Source organism: Pipistrellus kuhlii, unplaced genomic scaffold (genome assembly GCF_014108245.1).
Source record: "Pipistrellus kuhlii isolate mPipKuh1 unplaced genomic scaffold, mPipKuh1.p scaffold_m20_p_6, whole genome shotgun sequence".
NCBI classification, from domain to species: domain Eukaryota; kingdom Metazoa; phylum Chordata; class Mammalia; order Chiroptera; family Vespertilionidae; genus Pipistrellus; species Pipistrellus kuhlii.
In genome coordinates this window covers 28,402,335-28,425,390 of record NW_023425562.1, presented here as the reverse complement: position 1 = coordinate 28,425,390, position 23,056 = coordinate 28,402,335, and the positions used below count along the sequence as shown (strand labels likewise).

The window sequence follows — 23,056 nt, the reverse complement described above, 5'->3', positions numbered from 1 at the left end:
GTTTCTTGAGACTTGCTAGATTAATAAATGCTATCTCCTAGAGTAGTTTAGCTGCTGGCCACACTACTTATGAATAAGCCTTTTCTTCTTCCACTCATTTTTGCTGCTTTTAAGTTTGTTTTTAAATTTTATTTATTTATTTTTGTAGCACCTCTGCAAGATTTTAAAATCTGGATCAATAAATCCCAGATAACCGAGACCGGTTTGGCTCAATGGATAAAGCGTCGGCTTGGGGACTGAAGGGTCCTGGGTTCGATTCCGGTCAAGGGCATGTACCTTGGTTGCGGGCATATCCCCAGTAGGGGGTGTGCAAGAGGCAGCTGATCGATGACTCTCTCTCATCGATGTTTCTAACTCTCTATCTCTCTCCCTTCCTCTCTGTACAAAATCAATAAAATATATTTTTTTAAAAATCCCAGATAATTTGTATAGGTTTTCCCAAGACATAGATGCCTCAGTAGTTAATAGGCTGACCATCTGCATCATTTCCTAAAAAATGAAATTTTATATATATATATAAAATCAGAGAGGAAGGAAGTGGGAGAGGCAGAAACATCACTGATAAGAGATCATTGATTGGCTGCCTCCTGCATGCCCCACAGTGGGGATCAAGCCCACAATAGAGGCATGTGCTTTGACCTGGAATCAAACTGTGACCTCCTGATTCATAGGTCAGTGCTCAACCACTGAGCCACACTGGCTGGGCTGCATTAGCTCTTATAGGACCTTCTGAATTAACTCTCAGAAAAGTCCAACAAAAAAGAACAGACATCTGTATCTCTGACCTGTAGAATCCAGTTCCATCTTAATTTTCTCATATCTTAATTATTGGGGAATACTGTTTGTATTGCCAAAGAATTTCACAAATAGCTAAGTTTAGAACTACCTTAAGACAGATCAAATCGCTTTGAAAAATCTTTAGACATTTTTGAATTTTTGCCAGATCTCTGTTAACCGCCCCCCCCCCCCCCACACACACACACAGACTCTTTAATTTGTTCATTTTTAACTTTAACATTTCTTGTTCAACTTTCCTATGACTGGAATAAAGTGATTCAGTAGTGTTTTTTAAATCAGTAATAGCTCTGTATGATGAGACTTGTCTCATATACTTATCTTTTTAGAAGATTGTATAAATCATTAGTGAAATTAGGGAAGTAATTTGAAGGAGCATTGCTATGTTGACTTACCAATAATTAAAAAGTATAAAATTATAGTGAAAGACAAGTTTCAAAGATGTAACACTAAGGAATGTTTGAAATGTTATTGAAGTTAACTTTTAATAGAACAAATCATTAAAATACAAATTTTACTTAGAGTAAATTTCCAGATGTTATTAGTTCTCTGAAAACAATAGAATTAATAACTTTTTTAAAAGCATTTAGGAAGAAAATTGTATAATGTAATAAAAGTGTGGTACTCTTTCATCTCCCTATTGTTGGTTCATACACACGTTTCCATATACATGTAAAACATATAATTTTAAAAAGTCATCTTATGTTTTGCTTTTCTTTTAATCTTTATTGTTGAAAGTATTATAGATGTCCCCCGATTTCCCCCTAGAGTTTTGCTTTTGAGTGCTTACATTTGTTTCAAATTCTTATATACTTATTAATAATTCCAGAGAAAGAAGGTCCAGAAAAGAAGAAAACAAAAAAGGAAGCTGGAAATAAGAAGTCCGCACCAGTTAGCATTCTTTTTGGTTATCCACTCTCAGAGCGAAAGCAGATGGCACTTCTTATGCAGATGACAGCAAGAGACAACAGTCCAGGTGAAATTTACCATCACTGAGTTCATGTTTACTCTTAGTTGTCCTCCAACTCCAGCCTGTCGTAACAGTTATTTTTAGCTACTTTAAATTTTTATTATTCCTAGATTTAGTCAGAATTTCTTGTAACATAAGTTTGTAACTACATTTATTTGTGTGACAATGGTTTATTGTTTGTATCCTCCACTAGATGAGAAACTACCCAAGAGAAGGGATCTTTGCATTCGTGGACATTCAGTAAATACTTGTCAATTAAAATGAGCAATTTAGAAATTGGTTAGTCAACTTGAGAAATCTGTTGCTGAACTATGTACTTTTATCTCACTGAAAAATTTTTTACCCCCATTTCTATAAAGTTGCTTCTAGGTTTATAATTTACTTTTCAGTTCACTAGCATCCTGGTGATAAACTAATGATCTTATCATATTATTACTTTTAGAAATAAGTGTTTAATACATGTTTTATTGTTATTTTATTATTTAAGATCTAGGTTATTATAAAAGAAAAAATATCTGCAGTATGTTATGTAAATTTATCTCATTATTTCATTTCACACTTCCAGTTAAGGAAGTGTGTATTTTGTTTTGTTTTATTCAAGTACTGTGCCCCCAGAAATAATTGAAAATGCCTTACCATCAGGACCAAAACAAAATGGAACAAACCAAACAACCTGCTAATTTATTAAAAGGAACTCAGATAGGTGGACTGATATAGTTATTACTTTAAGCATTGAATTTTGCTGTGCATTCTGACAGCTAACAACACAAAAGAAAAGTTTTGAGTTGTATAATTCTCATTGAGTGATACAAGAAAGTATATCACTTTTGTGTATAAAAAAAAATTATTTTAGCTCTAAATTCAAGGCATCTTTGCATAAGACTTTGGGTAGCACCAGACCTTGTTGAAGTACATTGAAAAAGACACAATTTTTCCAGCGAACTTTTCCTGTGTTGGTTCTTTAAAAAAAAAAAAAAAAACTTAGCATGCTAAAATTTCTAGAGTTTGTGTATCAAAGCATGAGTATACCTAATATCTTTCACTAATAAAAATGTTAGGGCTTTTTGCTGTTTTAAAGTAGAATAGGTTTTGGTTATTGTCCCACCTTTCAACCCCTACCTTGGTAAAGAATGTAGTCAAGTTAAAGATTTTTTACAGTGTTAAAACTTGAAATGTTTTTGTAAAATATTGACTTTGAATCAGATATAATAGTTAGATGGAAAGACTTTTAATTTTTAAAACTTATTTTTTATATCATGAACTTCTATCCTTAGAATAAATTAAAGAGCAAATACAATAAGACATTAAGTTAAAGTTCTTCCTTAATAACCTGCTATCTTGAAAGACAATAACTATTAACAATTTCTTCTAGAAATGTACTAGCCATAAGCTTGTAAATATATTATTATCTTTTGTTATAGATTGTTTTTAACTATAAATAAGGTCATTTTTTAAATATTGGTCTGTTATAGGTTGTTTTTATTCAAAGAAATATCTTAATCAACATTATTAATATATTAGAGGCCTGGTGCATGAATTCATGCACAGGTGGGGTCCCTCGGCCTGGCCAGTGATTGAGACCTATTGGGGGGCCAGCCAGCCAGGGGGAAGGACCCCAGGGGGGGCCAGCTGGGAGGAGGGGCCATAAGAGGTTGGCCAGTAGGAGGGGTAGGGGGAAAGGGCCATGGGGGATTGGCCAGTCAGCTGGGGGGGGAGGGACCACAGGAGGTTGGCTGTAGGAGCACACTGACCACCAGGGGGCAGCTCCTGCATTGAATGTCTGCCTCCTGGTGGTCAGTGTGCATCATAGCGACTGGTTGATTGGTCGTTCTGATCATTTGATCATAATGGTTGCTTTGGCTTTTATATAGAGAGAATATAGAATTAGAGTGCAAAGCTTTAGGAATATCAAACTATTTGCCATCAGCATATTGATATACTTGGAGTTTGGGGTTCATTGTTTTATCTGTTTCATAATTAATTTTCCATGTTTTTGTTATGTTTTATCTGCTTGCCATTATGGATAGTACTACTTGTATGTGTGATTACTGTTTTTGCATGGCTAACAATATTTTAATAAATTCCTTGCAAGTTGTGTGAATTAAAAAGTATGTCCTTTTATTTTTAAGAAGTTCAACAATTAGTTTTCTTAATAAACAACTTGACTATAAAAATTGCAATAAAACTCATTTATTCATTCAACAAATATTGTGTGAGTACCATGTGCCGAGTCTAAGGCCTCAAGGTGTAGTGATAAATAAGATAGATAAGGTCCTTCCTCTTATGGAGAGTATGTTATAGATATAGATGGGAAATTTATAATAACAAAATGTACCTTAAAAGTCAAAAGGTAAACTTTAATCTTTTTTTCTTATTGAGGAAAGAATGATGTTATGTTAGTGCTCTAACTACACTAGAAAATTATTTTCCATGGACTCTTCTCTTAGAGCAGTTGTTTCTTTTAAATAGTTGTAAATTTTAGAATTAATTATTAATGTTATACATATGTCTTAAATCCTTAACTGATTAAGAAACTAGTTTTTGTTTTCTTTTACCCCCCAGTATTTATGAAATGTGGAGGAGAGGACATTGAACATCATCTACTTTACCATTCTTGTTTTTTATAGAGAAACTGAAACAAATCAGAAGATGAAAATCATAGCAAAGCACTTTTTTTTTTAAAGGCCTTTCCCCAACCTTTCCTATTTCTTATAGTTGTTAAATTTCATTTTCATAGTAAAATCATTCAAGACCTTAGTTTGTACTTAATATCAGAGTACAACTCCAATACTTTGTCTGAGTCAGAGGTGTGTCTCTAGTCTTAATGTCATTTCATCTGGGTCTTAGAATAGTAGCAGTTTTTTCAAAGTATTCATTGAGCAGACACTTTTAGTATGCATGCCTGATTCTTTATTATTCATTTTAGACCAATTTTATGAATAGATAGAATAAAATATTTTTTCTAAATTGGCTCATGCAATATTTGATAATCCTAAAGGAAAATCTACTTCATGTATTTGGGTAAAATCCAAGTCAAGTTTTAGATTGTGAGGGTGAGAAGATATTCTTCCTGTTCCAGAAATTAGCACATTTTCTATAAAAGCCTTTAAATGAATGTACAAAATATTTAGCCTAGAACTTTTAACTTTCTCCTTTCTTATAGATTCCACACCAAATCATCCATCACAAACAACACCAGCCCAAAAGAAAACTCCCAGTTCCTCATCTCGACAAAAAGATAAAGTTAATAAACGAAATGAACGTGGTGAAACTCCTTTACACATGGCAGCTATTCGAGGAGATGTGAAACAAGTCAAAGAATTAATAAGTTTAGGAGCAAATGTGAATGTGAAAGATTTTGCAGGTAAGACCTATAATTAAATACTAATTATCAGGAACTAAAATTTAGAATTTAAACAGGTTCTGGATACAATTTAATCTACATTTTTTATCCTTCTTGTTAAAAAAAAAAAAAAAAAAAAAAGAATTCGCTGAAACTGGTTTGGCTCAGTGGATAGAGCATCGGCCTGCGGACTGAAGGGTCCTGGGTTCGAATCCGGTCAGGGGCATGTACATTGGTTGTGGGCACATCCCCAGTGGGGAGTGTGCAGGAGGCAACTGATCGATGATTCTCTCTCATCGATGTTTCTAACTCTCTCTCTCCCTCTCTTTTCCTCTCTGTAAAAAATCAATAAAATATATTTTATTAAAAAAAAAAAAAAAGACAGAGAATTCTAAAACCACACTTTATTACAGAACTGTTTTGGATTGTGTACATAAAACCCTGATCTTCACTATAATTCCATGTCAATAATTAAATTTATTTTTTTTAAATATTAAATTTATTTTTTAGTTGACAAATTATAAAAATTTCTTAAAATCTTATTTAGGTTTATTCTTGGTGAATTAGAGTTATATAATGTTTTCATAGTAGTTAATTTATAAGTCTTTCAAGATATTAACTTGAACATAAAGGACTGTAAAGAGATGTAGTGTGTTTTTTTTTAATCTTTAGGGTTAGATTTTGGAGAGGGGGAAGGAGGAAGGTAGGGAGGGAGGGGGAGAGAGAGAGAGAATATGAGAGAACACGAACGAACAATAGAACCCTGACCAAAAATCGAACCTACAACCTGGATATGTGCCTTGACTGGGAATCAAACCCAAGACCTTTCGCTGATTGGGTTGATGCTCCAGCCAACTGAGCTATACTGATTAGGGCAGTGGCATTTTATTTTAATTACTCAAATATTTGTGTCAGCCTTTAGTTCTACCTGCCTTTTTTTACTCAATGTGTTTATCAGTACATACAAATAGTTCTACTTCAATCATTTCAACAACTGTATGCATTATATGGACAATACTTTAGTGAACACTTGTAGAAATATCTTTGGGTATAGTTATGGTGGAAGGATTGTCAGTATTCCAGTTAGAAGAAAAGCTGCTGAATCATAGGGAATATATATCCTAAAATATTTGAAATACAGGCACATGACCCTCCAGAAAAATCTTTTTATCAGTTTACCTTACCGTCAAGAGTACTGTACAAAGAGCTTTCCCCCCCCCCCCCACATATTCACTAAAAGTAGATATTATAGATTTAATTATTAGCACTCTGGCAATTGAAAAAAAAGATCTTTAATTTGGACTTTCTTAGTAATAACTGAATATTTCTTGTATTCTGTGAATTGTGAGATCCAGTTCTTTGCCCATTTTTCTTATGTTTGGTAGTATTAATATGTAAGAGCCCTTCATATTAATGTGGATTTTAATTATTGAATATGTAAAGATTTTTACTTTCTGTGACCACGTTTGAATTTTCATTACTGTGAAATTGTACTAATTTGTAACAAATTTAGTGTTATTGTACTAAAGTTTTTAATATAATCATATAAGTTATTATTTCCATTTTTGGGTTCTTTGGTATTTTCTGCTCCTAAATCATAAAACCATATCCCTATGTTTTCTTTTTTTCCAAATTTTGTTTGTGTTTTGCTTTTACACGTATCCCTACTTAAATACATCTGGAATTTATTTCTCTATTGGGTGTGAATTAGGGAAAGGGTGATATACAATATCAACTTTAAAGAATGAACTTAAACTTGATATTATCATCTATCGGAAATAAAAAATTTGTACTTTTTCTTTGGTCTAACAATTCACTTTCTAGCATTTATCTTAATTGTATAATTATGAATGTGCATAAAGATTTAGTTATATGGATATTTGTTGCAGCATTGTTTCTAATTTTTAAAAATTAGAAATAATTTAAATGTCCAGCAATAGGAGCTTGTTTAAACAAATTATGGCATGTTCAATCAGTATATTAATAATACTATATTGTAGAAAAGTGACATGCGGGTTATTTTCATTGTAAAGTAAGTAAAAGAAGTGGGTTAAACAACCTTCCAAGTTTTGTTTTAAAATTATAGATATGAGAGGGATAGAGCTAGTAGGATTTATGTGAAATTATTTAAATTATTCTATCTAGGTGTTGGAATTATGGGTAATGCTTATTTTGTGCTTTGTAGATTTTTGTTGCTTTTAAATCCTCACCCTAGGATATTTTTCCATTGATTTTTAGACAGAGGGAATGACAGAAACATCGATGTGAGAGAAACACATCAATTGGTTGCCTCCTGCATGAGCCCCAAACAGGCCTGGGCCAGGAAGGAGCCTGTAACTGAGGCATGTTGCCCTTGACCAGAATCAAACCCGAGACCCTTCAGTCTGCAGGCTGACGCTCTATCTACTGAACCAAACCAGCTAGGGTTATGCTTTGTAGTTTCTATGTTTTCTAATTTTTCTTTCATGAACATATAACTTTCTTCTAATATAAAAGTAATGAAAATGATAAAGTTACTCCAGTTTAAATAAATATTAATTTCAGAAAATATTGTATTGACTTAATAGATGAAAGCCATTAAAACAAAGAGGTTTTTGTTTGCTGAATGAAAGACCCTTACAAGCTTAACTTTTGCCTCATTTTTCTATTTTTTCTATAGTCAGATGATTATAAATTTTAGCAAGTTTATATTTATTGGATAAGTGTAAATGTTTAATATTTTGTCAAATAATTCAGATTTAATGGAAATATCATGAATGAACTTTCTGTAAGATTAGTGATGTTCCCAGGTATTTATTTCTTGTTTGTCACTCCTTTTTCTTTCTGTACTATGTGCATTGAGAATCAATATGTAATGTATGCTTATATACATGGAAATATATATACATACATATATGTAATTATATTTATTATAAGGCCAATTTGTAAAATAGCTAGATGTAGTGGTTAAAGTGGATGTTACTTACAATAAAAATTGTAGTGACATGCTCCCTAACTTTTTTTAGACTTGTTAATATTTAATGATCCCTCTATATATAACATTTATTACTGCATTTTAGTGAACCATATGCCTAAATTAATATCCTAACTTTAGGTTGGACACCACTGCATGAAGCCTGCAATGTTGGGTATTACGATGTTGCTAAGATACTTATAGCAGCTGGAGCAGATGTTAACACACAAGGATTAGATGATGACACTCCACTCCATGATTCTGCTAGTAGTGGGCATAGAGATGTAAGTATGATAGAAAAATCAATAATACTCATTTTCAAAATATAAATTCAACCCAGAGTAATTTTGTTTGCTTCTTAGTCATACACTCTCTTATCATATTTCACTCATTGCCTGATCAGCTCATCTGTATTTTATTTTTATTTTTATCTGCCTTTGACCTGTTAATTCCTATCATAGTCAGGTTTAGTATTATATTTACATAAAATTTATTTAATTTGATAATTAATTATATAGGTTGGCAAAATTTTATTTCCAGGCCATTTGTCACACAACTAGATACAGTGGTTAAAGTGGATTTTACTTACAATAAAAATTGTACAGTGTCATACTGCCTATCTTTTTTTAGTTATTAATATTTAATGATTCCTATATACATAACATTTATGCCAGCATTTTAGCTGACATTACTTATTTAATATATTCAGATGGTTTATTTGTATATAATAATAATAAAAACATGGTATTATACTCAAACATGATTATATGTGCTCACAAATTAATGATATCTCTAAACATCATGTTTATTAGTTTTGCTGTAATATTATGGACCATACTGGGTTTTAAGTTTTATTTGCATTTTCAACCTTTGGCATGTTAATATCAGAGCTAAACCATTCTTGGTGTGGACCACTTTGGGTTCATTTTGTTTGGGACTTTTGTTTGGGACTGTTTGTGCTTCCTGGATTTGTGTGTGTATTTTCCTCACCAGGTTAGGGAAGTTTTCCATCACTATTTTTCCAAATAGGTTTTCTTTTAAAAAATATAAATTTTTATTGATTTTGGAAAAGAAGGAAGAGGGAGAGATAGAGAGAGAGAGATAGAAACATCAATGATAAAAGAGAATCATTGATTGGCTGCCTCCTGCACACCCACACTGAGGATTGAGGCCACAACCTAGGTATGTGGCCTGACCACGAATCAAACCCTGTCCTCCTGGTTTATGGGTTGACACTTAACCACATAGCCACACTGGCAGGTCAGTTCTTTCTCCTTTTTTTCTCCTGTTTTGCTCAGTCCCTTTACTCCCCAAGCCTACTCACCCCAGAGCTATCAGTTCTTCTATGTTTATGAGTCTGTCTCTGTTTTGCTTTGTCAGTTCAGTTTGTTCATTAGATCCCACATATGAGTGAAATTATATGGTAAAAGGTAAAATTTTCTTATTTTTTATGGCCGAGTAATATTCCATTGTGTAAATGTACCATAGCTGTTTTATCCCATCATCTACTGATGGACACTTGGACTGCTTCCAAATCTTATCTATGGTAAATAACTGCAGTGAATATAGGGGTGCATATGTTCTTTCAAATTAGTGTGAGTTTGATTCGGGTTTCTTTAGATGAATTCTCAGAAGTGGACTTGCTGGGTCAAAGGCAGTTCTTTTTTTAATTTTTTGCTGTAACTTCGTACAGCTTTCTACAGTGGTTGCATCAGTCTACATTCCCACCAACAGTGCATGAGAGTTCCCTTTTCTGCACATCCTGGACAACACTTGTTGTTTGTTGATTTATTGATGATAGCTATTCTGATAGGTGTGAAGTGATATCTCATTGTGGTTTTATTTTGCATTTCATAACATTGAGCATCTTTTTGAATGTTTATTGGTCATCCATCTCTCTTCTTTGAAGAAGTGTGTATTGAGGTACTCTGCCCATTTTTTAATTGGATTGTTTTTGGGGTGTTTTCTTTCTTTCTTTCTTTTTTTTTTTTTTTTTTTTTTTTTTTTTTTTTTTTTGATGTTGAGTTGTATAAGTTCTTTATATTTTGGATATTAAGCCCTTATCAGTTGTATTGGCAAGTAATGTGCTCCCATTTAGTGGGCTGTATTTTCATTTTGTTGATGGCTTTCTTTTTTATGCAAAAACTTTTTAGTTTGATGTACTTCTGTTTATTTTTTTTCTTTTGTTTCTCTTGCCAGAGGAGATATGTCAGGAAAAAAAAATATTGTCCAAGAAATATCTGAAATTTTACTGCCTGCCTATGTTTTGTTGGATTTTTATGGTTTCAAGTCAAACATTTAAGTTTTAATCCATTTTGAGTTTATTCTTGTGTGTGTTGTAAGAAAGTGATCTAGTTTTATTTATTTTTTTTTGCACATATCTGTCCCATTTTCGCAGCACCATTTATTGAAATCTTTAGCCCATTGTATGTTTTTGCCTCCTTTGTGAAATATTAATTGAATATAAAGGCGTTGGTTTATATCTGGGCTCTCTGTTCTGTTATGTTGATCTATATGTCAGTTCTAGTACTTTTTTGGTGGAATCTTTATAGTTCTCTATTTATAGTATCATGTCATCTGCAAATAATGACAGTTTTACTTCTTTCTTTCCAGTTTGGATGTCTTTGTTTCTCCTTCTTATCTGTTTATTGTAATTAGGACTTCTAGTGCTATGTTAAGAGTGATGAAAGCAGACACCCATCCCTGTCTTATTCCGGATTGAAAGGGGAACACTTGTAGTTCTTGCTTATTGAGTAATTTAGTAGTAATTTTGATAATGTTGTGGGAGGATATGAGTACCATATTTTCCTTTGCTGCCAATCTTGACCAGTTCTTAAGATTTTCTTAATAAATTTTTCTTTTTTCTGGCTTATTCTATGATAAGAATACAGTATGTAATATACAAAATATGTGTTAATTGATCATTATTGGTAAGGCTTCTGATCAGCAGTACACTATTAGTAGTCAGGATTTGCGGGGTTCAAAAGTTATACATGGATTGTCAGCTGTGTAGGGGGTTGGCATCCCTAATCCCGTTCAGGGGTCAACTGTACGTATTACATGAAGCCAGGGAATTTGTCATTCTTGTTTATAGATTGATCTTCAGAACTTGGAGCAGTGCTTATTAATAGGTTCTTAATAAATAATTTGCTGAATATATGATGAAAAGGGAAGAAACTGATGAGATTCACTGCTAAAATTGCCCAGTTTAAATTTTAAGGAAGAAATTTCTTTTTAGTAAGTAAGATCATCAGATGGGGGAAGGCAATGAAAATGGAACTTGAAGAGAGTAATCATGATTTAGAAGAGACACACTGTAAGAAATGGAAGCAGAATGATGTTATGAATGTTATCAAGGAATGGTTGAAATGACTCAAGTATGAAGTAACTAAATCTTCCTACTATTTAATTCAGATAGTGAAACTGTTACTTCGTCATGGTGCAAATCCATTTCAAGCTAATAAACACGGAGAACGTCCAGTGGATGTCGCAGAAACAGAGGAGTTGGAACTGCTACTAAAAAGAGAGGTGCCTTTATCTGATGATGATGAAAGTTACACAGGTTTGTTTCAGATAATCTATATTCAACTGTTTGTTTGACATAATGTTTAGTAGAACATTTTACTTCTACTTTATAGTACATAAAATGCTTAAATACCTTAGAATAATGCTAGCTATTATAGTTAGTAAGACTGGTGAATTAATAACCTATTATTTGCTACATGTCCTCTTTGTAAATGGAGTCACGATGCCATTGCCCTATTTTCATGATTTACCCCCCATAAATTGCTGATATTTATGCCCACTAAAGGGTGGGTCGCCCCTAATCCACCCACCCCACCCCCTGCCAGCCTGGTTGCCCCTAACTGCCCTTCCCCCAACCACCACGCACCTAGTCATTCCTAATAGCCCCCTTTGCCAGCCTGGTCGCCCCCAATTGCCTCCCCTGCTGGCCTGGTCACCCCACGCAGCCTGCTTGTTCAGTCGTTTGGTTCTCCCTCACTAACCCCTCTGCTACCTTGGTTGTAGGCAGCCATCTTGTGAGGGTGGGAGGGTTAATTTGCATATTGCCTCTTTATTATATAGGATATTGAATGTAAATTGTAATTTTTTAATTAAAAAATTTAAAAGAATAATGGAAGAATAAACCAACAACTTATAAACTTGGTTAACTAATAGAAGAAAGGGAAAAGGGAGGTATGTGTGAATTGTTACAGTCTTGAAAAACAGTCTGACAACAGCTGGTGAAATACAAGAGCTTTTATCTTTTAAAGATACATATTGAAATATTTCTAGATAAAATAACTTGAATGGGGATATGCTTCACAATGATATAGCAGCAGGATGAATAGAGGATATGGATTGGCCAAAGATTGATGGCTATTGGAGCTGAGTAATGGGTACATGGGGGTTCAATATAATATAATATTCTGTCTACTATGTTAAGTTCAAAGTTTATTATAAAAACATTTTTAAAGATACTTATGCACCTTGATCTATCAGTCACTTCTGGGAATATCCAGTGTTTATTATAGCACTGTTTTGACTAGAAAAAGCATAAATAGATAGTCAGATAGAGCATTGGTTATATAAATTGATGAATAAAGCCACATGATAGGCTATTGTATAACTATGAAAAAATATATCTTAATATACTATACCAATTACTTGGAAGGATTTTCATAAGATATTGACTTAAAAATTAAGATAAAGAATTATAATACCTAATTTTGTAATATGAACAATGTTTTAAAAAGCAATATGTATGTTCATTTGAGTTCATATATTTGTACAAAATTTTATAAGCATGGAGAAAATCCAAAAGAATGTATGTCAGGCTACTAATAAGGCATGTGTTAGGTGGGGGGTGGTGGCTGGCAGAGAAAGGGGGTGATTTGGGTGGAAGGAAGGGAGCTGAACACAATCATGTGATAATATTTTTGTATACATAAATATACAACTCAGAATCTTCCCTTACCCTGCATCCCTGTTTATTTAGCACCTTATGCCCTTCCCTTCATAGTGAACCTTCTTAAAGTGCATTGTATTACACTCTATTGAATCTATGTTTACTAACATCATTATTATTAACGTTAGAGGCCCAGTGCATGAAAAATTCGTGCACTGCAGGGGTTGGGGGGGTTGCTCAGTCTAGCCTGCCTCCTCACACAGTCCAGGAGCCCTCAGCGGATGTCCTACTAACAGCTTGGGTCCATGCCTCCTCTGCAGGAGGCAACGGGGCTGATCAGGGGAAGGCGCGGTGCCCATCACCCCACTGCTGCTGCTGCCACTACCGGCCGCTGGAGCTGCAGGCCCTCCTCGGCCCTTGTAGCCGCTGCAACTTTGTCTGAAAGGCTGTCCAGAAGACATCTGGTCTATTCAGTCTAATTAGCATATTGCCCTTTTATTAGTATAGATGTTCTAACTGCCAGATCCCCTAACTGTCTTCTCAGTCTCTATAGAATTTGACAGTGTTGACCATATTCTTCCTAAAATTCTTCTGTCTTGGTTTCTGAGGCATAATTCTCTGGCTTTCGTGTAGCTTGCCAGACTGTTTCTTCTTAGTTTCCTTCTAGAATCTCATCTTTATTTTTCCCCTTACTCCCTTCACATATTCCCCTGTGTTGATTTTTCTAAAAATTTTACTTTCTGGGCCCTCTTCTCTTACCACCCACACTTATAGTTCTAACTGCCATCTATATGGTGAAGCCTCCCAGATATCTCTTTATTCCATACATTTTTCTTAAGCTTTCAAACCTATATATTTAGCTGCCCCTCTGGCTATTACCATTTAAGATTTCCACAGAAATAAGAGTACCTGAATGGAACTTGATTCTCTATTTACACTCTTCTCTCTCTCTCTCTCTCTCTCTCTCTCTCGTGTGTTTTTTTGTTTTGTTTTTTCTCTCAGTGGTAACATAAATCAGCTATACTTATGTTATACTAAAGGCCTGGTGTATGAGATTAGTGCACTCAGGGGGTTCCCTAAACCCAGCCTGCACGCTCTTGCAGTCAGGAGCCCTTGGGGAATGTCTGACTGATGGCTTAGGCCCGCTTCCCCGCAGTCAGACATCCTTAGCCCTGCTTTGGAGGCAGGAGAGGCTCTGGCCACTGCCACTGCACTTGCCAACAATGAGCCCGGCTTCTGAGCATCTGCCCCCTGGTGGTCAGTGCGTGTCACAGCGACCAGTCATTCCACAGTTCAGTCAATTTGCATATTACCTTTTTATTATATAGGATACTTCATAGTCATCCTAAACTCCTCTTTCTCCTTTTCCTTCAGCTCTATTAGCAACTATTTTTGAGCACCCATTATGTGTTGGGAATTGTTTATGCACTGAGGATACAGCCTATTAAGAAAATGTAGATAATAACATAATCTGTCATTCCTACTTTGAAATAATTTATAAATCCATCTAGCAGTGACAAGCTGAAGGTCATTTGAACATCTTTGTGTTGTGTAAAATAAGGATTATGATAGCTGAAATTACATTGGCTTCCATAAAAAAGCAAGAAAATAAGATTTAAAAAATAGAAATTTTATGTGGTATGTTAATTTTTACATGTTTTGTGGCTACAAACTCTAATTCTGGTCTCTTTAAAAAGCAGTAGCTGTGGAAAGCAGTCTTGTTATAAAACTTTCTTTTAAAAAGAAAGTCTGCAACAGATTTTTCCTATGGAAGAAGAAAGGTGTTTTATTTGAACTTACATATTTAATTAGAGTGGAACACCATCTTCTAGAAACTTTTTATTTTTTTTCCATTTATTTAGATTGTTTCATGTGCTCATTAGCTATATGTTGATTTTTCAGAATATTTATTTTCTACATGGTGAAAGTGCCTGAATTATTGCTTGATCAAAAGTCCTTCAAGGAATGATGCAAAAATCATCAGTAAGTATCTTACAAAGATTTTGGAGTTACTAAAAAAGGCTGATGAAAATACCCAAATTTATTGCTTAATTTACATGAGGTCCTTGTTAGACTTAACTTTATCAAACACCATCCAGTCTAAATTCAGAATATTTAATAGAGAATTAACTGCCCACAGGTGTTTGTATATAAAGTCTGATAGTATTGTTACCTATCTGATATATCATGTCATCCATGTGACAGATACACTTTAAGTGTTGCAAAGTTAGGAGAATAAGGTCAAGACTATAAATTTCAAAGAAGTTAATACATTTGAAGTAAATAAAAGGGTGTTATATATGTAGTATTTTAAGTGTGGTTTATTCCATTAGGCACTGTGGTATGCTTTTATGACAGTGCTCCTCAGTAGCTTTTCCACAAACTATTGCTGATTCTCAGGATAAAGAACTTTTGCCAGAATATAAATGTACTGCTTTCATCAAAAAGAATACTAAAAAAAAAAAAAAAAGCATGTCAGCTGAACTCAGTGTGCTAGTGACATAATTCCCATCTCTGGTACAAGATCCTTATTTCATCATTAATTTGTAGTAAACAATTTGCAGACTGGCCTCAGTTCATGAACCACACTGCATAGCAGTTTTATGTCGTGCATATTAGACATTTACGCAGTTGTTGCAAGAATACATGTCCTGGTTAATATAGCTTATTTGTGTACAAATGTAAGACACTTTTAAATTTGCATAATTCTTTAGTCTTTTCCCCTTTAACTTCTGCCTTTTTCCTTTTCATTTAATATTACATTCCTATACAGGAATTCCATGTAATAATAGTATTTGCTACAAACAATTGCTCCTTGCTATTATGCTGAGAATTCAGTTATTCAGAGATCATGCTCATTAAAGCATAATTATGATAATAGAGATGAGGGTCACTGTGTCACGCAGTGTCCTTGCCCATACTTTTAGACATTCATTAATTGGCAGAGTAGAGATTCTGTTAACAAGTTTGCAGACACTGATTTTATTACTTAAACAGAGTTCTCGGTGGACAATGTTGAAAATGCCAGTCATTGTCCTAAGTATTAACCTTTTTCTTATCTTACTTTGACTGCTAATAGTCTGGCCTTGTTTATTAAGTAGTTGATATAAACTTACCTTACTTGCATACTTAGATTTAACCTAGAAAATGCTCAAATGCTCCATCATAATAAACAGACAAGCTACTTTTAGAGTCTACCATAAAATAGATTAGGAAACTGGTGCTTGCTGAGAGCATCTGTGTGTCAAAAAATACACAAAATGACCAGTATTTTGAAGCCTTATTTTCTTAATATTAAAACAGTAAGTTGTAACTATTTAAATATATTGTCATATTTACAAATTCACTTCCTCAGTTTTATATTTCAGGAATTATGAAATACAAGTGTTGATGCATGCATATAGAGAACTATGACAGTTAATAATTCAAGAGTTCCAAAAACCAATTATTTAAACCAAAATATACCATACATTTTTACTAAATGGATTATGTGATGTTAACAATTTAACGATGAGGAAAAAGAATCATCACCTTAAGTTTTAGAGCAAACTATTTAACCTTAGAAGTATAAAAACTACAGGAAGAAGTTGCATAGGGTGTTTTTAGAGCATTAATATCTATATCATAATTGATCATTAGAAATTTAAACTTGATAGAGCATTTTAATGGAAAAGGAGTTTGAGTACTAGTGTACACCTAAAATTAAGATTACTCCATTTAACATGTAAAAATATTTTATCTTCTTGCTTTCCAAATGGCATTTTAAAATCAATTCCAGTGTCTATGTTAGATAAAAGATTAGGCCTAGTATGAAAAATTATAATCCATTTATAACCCAAGAAACTTATTTGATTTAACCAGTGCTGTAAACAACATATTTGATTAAATCTATTTCTCAACTTGTTGAGTAGCAACAAGCACTATGTTTGGTACTTAGCACTCTTATTTTCACATATCCTTGTGGAATCAGTACTTAGAAGAAAGGAAAAGGGAGTTAGGTATCTATTATGTGCAGAGAGGTGGCATATAGTATGGATAGACAATGAGATATTCTTTTATTTAATGACCAATTAAAAGAAATTCCATTATAGTGTTTTGCATTCTCTACTTTTTATTCTCTGTTTTGTGACATATGGTGCACTTTAAATATCTTAAACGTAAATCTTTAACAAAACCTCTTCATTTAACTTTTTTGAAAGTCAATACTTTTAAATCAGATTGTATCACATGTATTATGTGTATTAATTATAGAAACCTACAATAGTTCCAGAGCTTAAGAATTTTTAATTCTAGGTAGAGTGTTTTTTAAAGAAAAATATCTATGTGAAATTTTGCTAAGTGGAGAAAAAGGGAAAGAAGTTAATGAATACCTAAATTACCATATATTGTAAACATTCACCCTTTATCATTATCTATAAAAATTACATAGCTCTATATTTTTTTTACTTGCTTATATACCAGAAAAATAAATGGGAAATTGTGGTTGCATCTAAGATGTTCTTTGGAATGTTTGCAAATTAATAAATGTCTTTACATTTTGTATGTTTTATAAAATAGTAGTCTGCCAAATATCTCTCTTTGAAATTAATGTAAATTATAGTAGTCAAGAAATTTCAAGTGTATTTGCCCAAAATTTGTAAAACTGTTTATTGCAGATACCAAAACTAATGGGTTTTTTGTTTAAGTATGTTAGCTTGCTGGTTTTCCTTAAAAATTGAATTTCTACTGGTGCCTAGCAACTTAAAGTGAGTCTGTCACATAATTATAATAGTTGAGATATTGCTGAATATTTAAAACTAAAACTCTATAAAGGGTACATTTGGGCAGAACCCTTAAATACAAAGAGCTTTGAATTAAAAATATTAATTATATATGCATACATTTAAATGAGTTCGGCCTTAGCTATATCATCTTGCCTGCAGAAAAAAATGTTTTATCTAGTCATGGTTGAAAGGACCTTCATGTAATATCTATATTTATGATGGAATAGCTAAGACTGGGTGATTTTTGTCAGTTTCCTTTAGTGACATCAAAATTTTTGTAGTGATACCACTATTTTCAGAGGGGGATTGAATATCTTGATTAATTTATATTTTATAGAATCGGTTTCTGTGTTACTGGTATTTTAGTAGAAAGACAGTGTAATAACTAATTGAGGGAGTATTCAGAGTGCTGTTGTACTTTATTTTAATTCTTATGTAGATTTTCTTTTAGACTTAGTATTTTCAACTTATATATTCTCTTCTCTCCCCAGCTTACCGCTAAATTAACTTAATGATCTACCTATATCTAGTATTGTAGAAATAAAGTGAAAATACGTTCTTATATGGCATACTTATTTCCAACTAGATGTATAACTTCTCTCCTCTTACAAAATAGAATTAAAATACCTAATCTTTACTTAGGAAAATTGAGGTAAAGAAATGAAAATTTAGATGAGACAGTACAAAATTACCTAATATTGTATTTCCTTATCTGTGAGCTATATCTCTCAATCAGTTTAGGAATATGAAACCTGTTGAGTTTTGTTTCTGAAAATGCAAGTCTTTTTCTAATGTTACTTATTTGCCTAAGTAACATAAATAAGTTATATTTGTATAATTCTTAAATATATTAGGGCCAAAACTGGTTTGGCTCAATGGATAGAGCGTCGGCTTGGGGACTGAAAGGTCCGGGTTCGATTCCGGTCAAGGGCATGTACCTTGGTTGCGGGCATAACCCCAGTAGGGGGTGTGCAAGAGGCAGCTGACCGATGACTCTCTCTAATGGATGTTTCTAACTCTCTATCCCTCTCTCTTCCTCTCTGTACAAAATCAATAAAATATATTAAAAAAACAAATATATATATATATATATATTAGTTGTATTAGTGAATTATTGCAGAGCAGAGGAACAACCCAAAATAGACATATGAGAGGTCTGCAACCATTGTGAAATATTCATCCCAATGAAACCCCAGAAATTCTCTGAAAGTAAGGCTCAGCCTGTTCAGGGAACGAACGGTGTTAGCAAAAGGCTGAGATTAGAGAGAACCACAGATCACTAGGAACAGGCCTCTAACTCAAGAGTGAAGCCTATTGTAAAGATTTTCCACAAAATGCTGAAGAAACTAGTTTCTCTATATTAATATGAAAAGAAATCCAGATATTTTAGGAAAACCAACTGAATGAAAGACAAGAAGGGCCAAGATGAACAAATAGAACCATTGATCCTGGAGAATCTAAATAATATAGGAGGCAGAAGGGTAAGTTATTCTCAATATTTCTGGAGATTCTTGGTAGGAATTGATCCACTAACCATGATAACAAAAGGCTACTGTGAAAAATTAGACTAGCAAAATCCTTAGAATTAATAATTATCACTGCTGAAAGTAAATATTCTATATAGGACTAAAGTATACACTAGGCATTGCTGAAGATCTGAGAGGTCTAAGAGAAGAGCAAAATATAAAACACTTTTTAAAAGACATTGGAAATAGTAAGAAAAATGATTTTTAAAAACCATCTAACCATACCCAAGATATATAGTATTCATCTTACAAATATCAGTAAATAGAAAATATTTTTAAATTAAATAAAAATCTTTAACTGGAGAAAGATTTGTGTTTATAGATCAAAGGGGAATAGTAAAAAAAAAGGAGGGGGGTCAGGGATAGGAAACATCACATCTTGATAAATCACAACTTCAAGGATAAAAAGTGTTTTAAATCCTACAAGCTTCCAAAATAAGAAGGAAACATGTTACCTACAAAGGAAAGAGATTGACATCAGATTTTTCATCTATAATAACAAAAGTCTAATATGCTGATTAGACTGGACGTCCTTTCGAACCAAGCCAGAGCTGCGAGGGAAGCCTGGGTCCCAGGTCCAGAAGGAAACTGGTATCAGCATCCAGGGGAAGGAAGGCCTACTCTTGCATGAATTTCATGCATCAGGCCTCTAGTCTATCCTATATAATAAGAGAGAATGTGCTAGTTATCTGTTACACTTGAAGCTTAATGACCAACAGTGTAACAACCAGATCATGCATCTACAGGAGAGTGGGGCAGCGAACTACAAGTGGGCAGTGAAAAGCTACAGGAGGGGGCAGGGCAGCAAGCTATGAGGAGGTGGGGTGGGGACGGGGGGAGTTACAGGAGGGTGTCAGAGAGCTACTGGCACACGGATTCATGCGCAAGGACATATACATGCATATATGGGTTGACCAGTTGCTATGATGTGCACTGACGACCAGGGGGGCAGATGCTCAATGCAGAAGCTTCCCCCTGGTGGTCAATGGCATTCCCCGGGGGGAGTACCGCTCAGCCAGAAGCCAGGGTCTCACCTGGCAAGCACAGTGGCAGTGGTGGGAACCTCTCCAGCTTCCGTGGCAGCACTAGTTATGTCTGACTGATGACTTAGACCTATTTTCCCAAATTTTGTGCACTGGGCCTCTAGTATTTAAAGTAAAAACTATTAGTGCCCTGGCTGAGTGGTTTGGTTGGCTGGAGTATGATCCCATACACCAAAAAGTTTGCAGGTTCAATTTCTGGCCAGGGCACATACTTTGGTTTCAGGTTCCATCTCCCATTGGGGCACATATGGAGGCAACTGACTGATGTTTCTCACATCGATGTTTCCTTTTTTCTCTCTCTCTAAAAATCAATAAACATATTCTTGGGTGAGGATTTTTTTTTACATGAAATATTTTTAATGCATACATATATAACAAGGATTTGTATACAGAACACATAAATAATTATTAAACATCAACCAATCAAAGGCGAACAATTGATAGACAAATGAATATAAATATGAACAGGTCAATTAAAAGAAGAGGGTTTATTAAATGACTAAAAAGCAAATGAAAAGACATTTGTTGGAAAGTTAAGATATGCAAAGGAAATTTAAAAAGATAAGCAATTGCATAGTCACCTGGTTGGGATGAGGGAAACTTGGATATTTAACAATCTTACCTAATAATAGACATGTAAATTGATCATACCTCTGCTATGCCCACAGCCAGTCAGGAGTGAGTATGTAAATTAACCTGATAAATATGGTGGGTTAATTTGCAGAGGCAGATGCAGAGTGGGAGAGAGCTACAGGAGCAGTGCTCTGGCTGGGAGTGAGGACTTGCAGGTTCCGGGTGGCCGGGAGTGAAGCCAGGTGAAGGAAGGCCTGTTCGTGCAGTGGGTCTCTAGTGGAGGAAATAGAATAAGCATTGCTAAAGGAGTTACTTAAAAGTAATTCTTTCATACAAATAAAGTATTGATGGCTAGTTTTACAGGATTGGTTAGTTCCAAGTATGCAATTGAGGGCGGTTAAAAATACAAGGAAGGAAGTAAAGTTCCTATTTGTCCATGTAACATTTGTTCCATGGCTCAGCCTTAGCAACCGCGTAGCACCGTAATAGCAGCTCTGAGAACTGAGGCACAGGATGTGCACAGGCCCCCCCTTCTCAGTAACTTCAAGTTAAAATCTGTTGCAACTTTCAAATAGACAATACAATATTATTAATTATAGTCATCATGCTGTACATTATCTCTTCAGAGCTTTTCATCACTGGAAATTTGTACCCTTTGACCACTACCTATTTTCCCCTTCCTGGACTTTTTTATTTTCTATATATTGCACTGCATTATAGTTATGAATGCGGTGTTTTTATTCTATGTTATTTCATTACATATGGAATATATAAATCAAGGTATTATGTACCTAAGGTGTGAGTATTTCAAGATCAAGCAAAGAATAGACAAATAGCACGTTTATGTTTGAATTTCAACTATAACCTCAGGTGGGTATGTTTAAAGCATTATGTTACTGCTTTTTCTTTTTTTTTATATGTAAACTAACAGTAAACCTCTTTTAATACCATGCTTTATTTTAGATCCTAGATTTTGTGACAGAGTTGTTTTCTTAATCATGAAACAAACATAGAAGTGAAAGCTTTTTATTGAGGGCTTATGAATGATCACGAATTATGGCTTCATTTTCCTGGGTATTTGTATAGTTCATCTTAACTATATTCAGTGTATTTTATGTACTCAGAAGTAATATGATATAATGGTTGTTAGTACTAATTTTGGAGTAAAAAAAAAATGGATTTGAAGACCTTGCTCTGCTACATACTAACTGATCAGGGAAATTTTTTATAACATTTTTACATAGTCATTTTTTGGGCCTGTAAGTTAGATACAAAGACAAATAAGACAACTTATAGACTTGCATAAATGTGTTTATTTTAAGCTTTTGCCAAGGATAATTTTCTTCCACATAAGTTGTAGAAACTCTTTAAATCATTACATAATGGCATTATATTGCAGTTAGCATATGAAGTAGAGTTTATGTAATTGTGTTCCCTCTTCACTATCTCCACTCCCATTTTCCTTCTCCTTTCTTTGAGGAATACTAAAAAAATAATTTATGCAAGTGATCATCAATTAAAACTAATGCTTTTATTTATAAAAATATAAATTCCACTAGACATTAACATAAGAAAAATAGTGGCCCGGTACATGAAATCATGCACATTAAAAGGGAATTAATTAGAGGAAATATTTTAATATTGTTATTTGCCCTTTCTCTATAATAGAAGTGTCAGAGATTAAAGAAAATAAGATGTATATGAAAATCTTCCTCCTGTCAGAGTCTGGGATGTGCCGCGGGACCCAGAGACACGTCCCCGCTTGCACCTTGAAATTGTGCGAGACTCAGACCCGGCCGGCCCGACCCTTGTCTAACGCTGCGGGGCGGAGGGACTGCAGGGCGGAGGACGCAACCTCAGGTCCCCCGTCAAACCCTGCTGGGGGTGGCAGCCTGGCCTCAGATTCCTCGGCTCAGCCTCAGGTCCCCCAGCGCCAGGGCAGGGGATGCAGCCTCAGGTCCCCTGGCCCAACCTCTGGGCCCCCCCAGCCCCAGTGCCAGGATGCGGGGTTGGGCATCAGGTCCTCCGGCCCCGGCGTGAGGGCATGATGACCACTTACATATTAGTTCTTTATTATATAGGATTATTTCTTAGCTCATTCTATTTCTTCTCTCCCCTCATTACTCTCCCTCTTCCCCTCCATGAAAAGTCCATATTTGTATATATGCTTTTTGTTTACTT

The 23,056-nt window shown here is 34.3% G+C and overlaps 1 protein-coding gene across 6 annotated transcripts in view; it reads left to right on the top strand.

Annotated features, from left to right (window-relative positions):
- ANKRD12 (ankyrin repeat domain 12) overlaps positions 1–23,056 on the top strand; it is an 82,321-nt gene that overhangs the window by 37,875 nt on the left and 21,390 nt on the right. For 3 of the 6 annotated variants that reach the window (XM_036418589.2, XM_036418590.2, XM_036418588.2), the window contains 4 exons: positions 1,625–1,771; positions 4,929–5,129; positions 8,203–8,345; positions 11,476–11,623. In XM_036418589.2, coding sequence (XP_036274482.1) covers positions 1,625–1,771; positions 4,929–5,129; positions 8,203–8,345; positions 11,476–11,623 — 639 coding nt within the window. Of the gene's footprint in view, positions 1–1,624; positions 1,772–4,374; positions 4,819–4,928; positions 5,130–8,202; positions 8,346–11,475; positions 11,624–23,056 lie in introns of those variants that run through there. The other 3 variants (XM_045574718.1, XM_036418592.2, XM_045574717.1) reach the window with 3 other exon arrangements.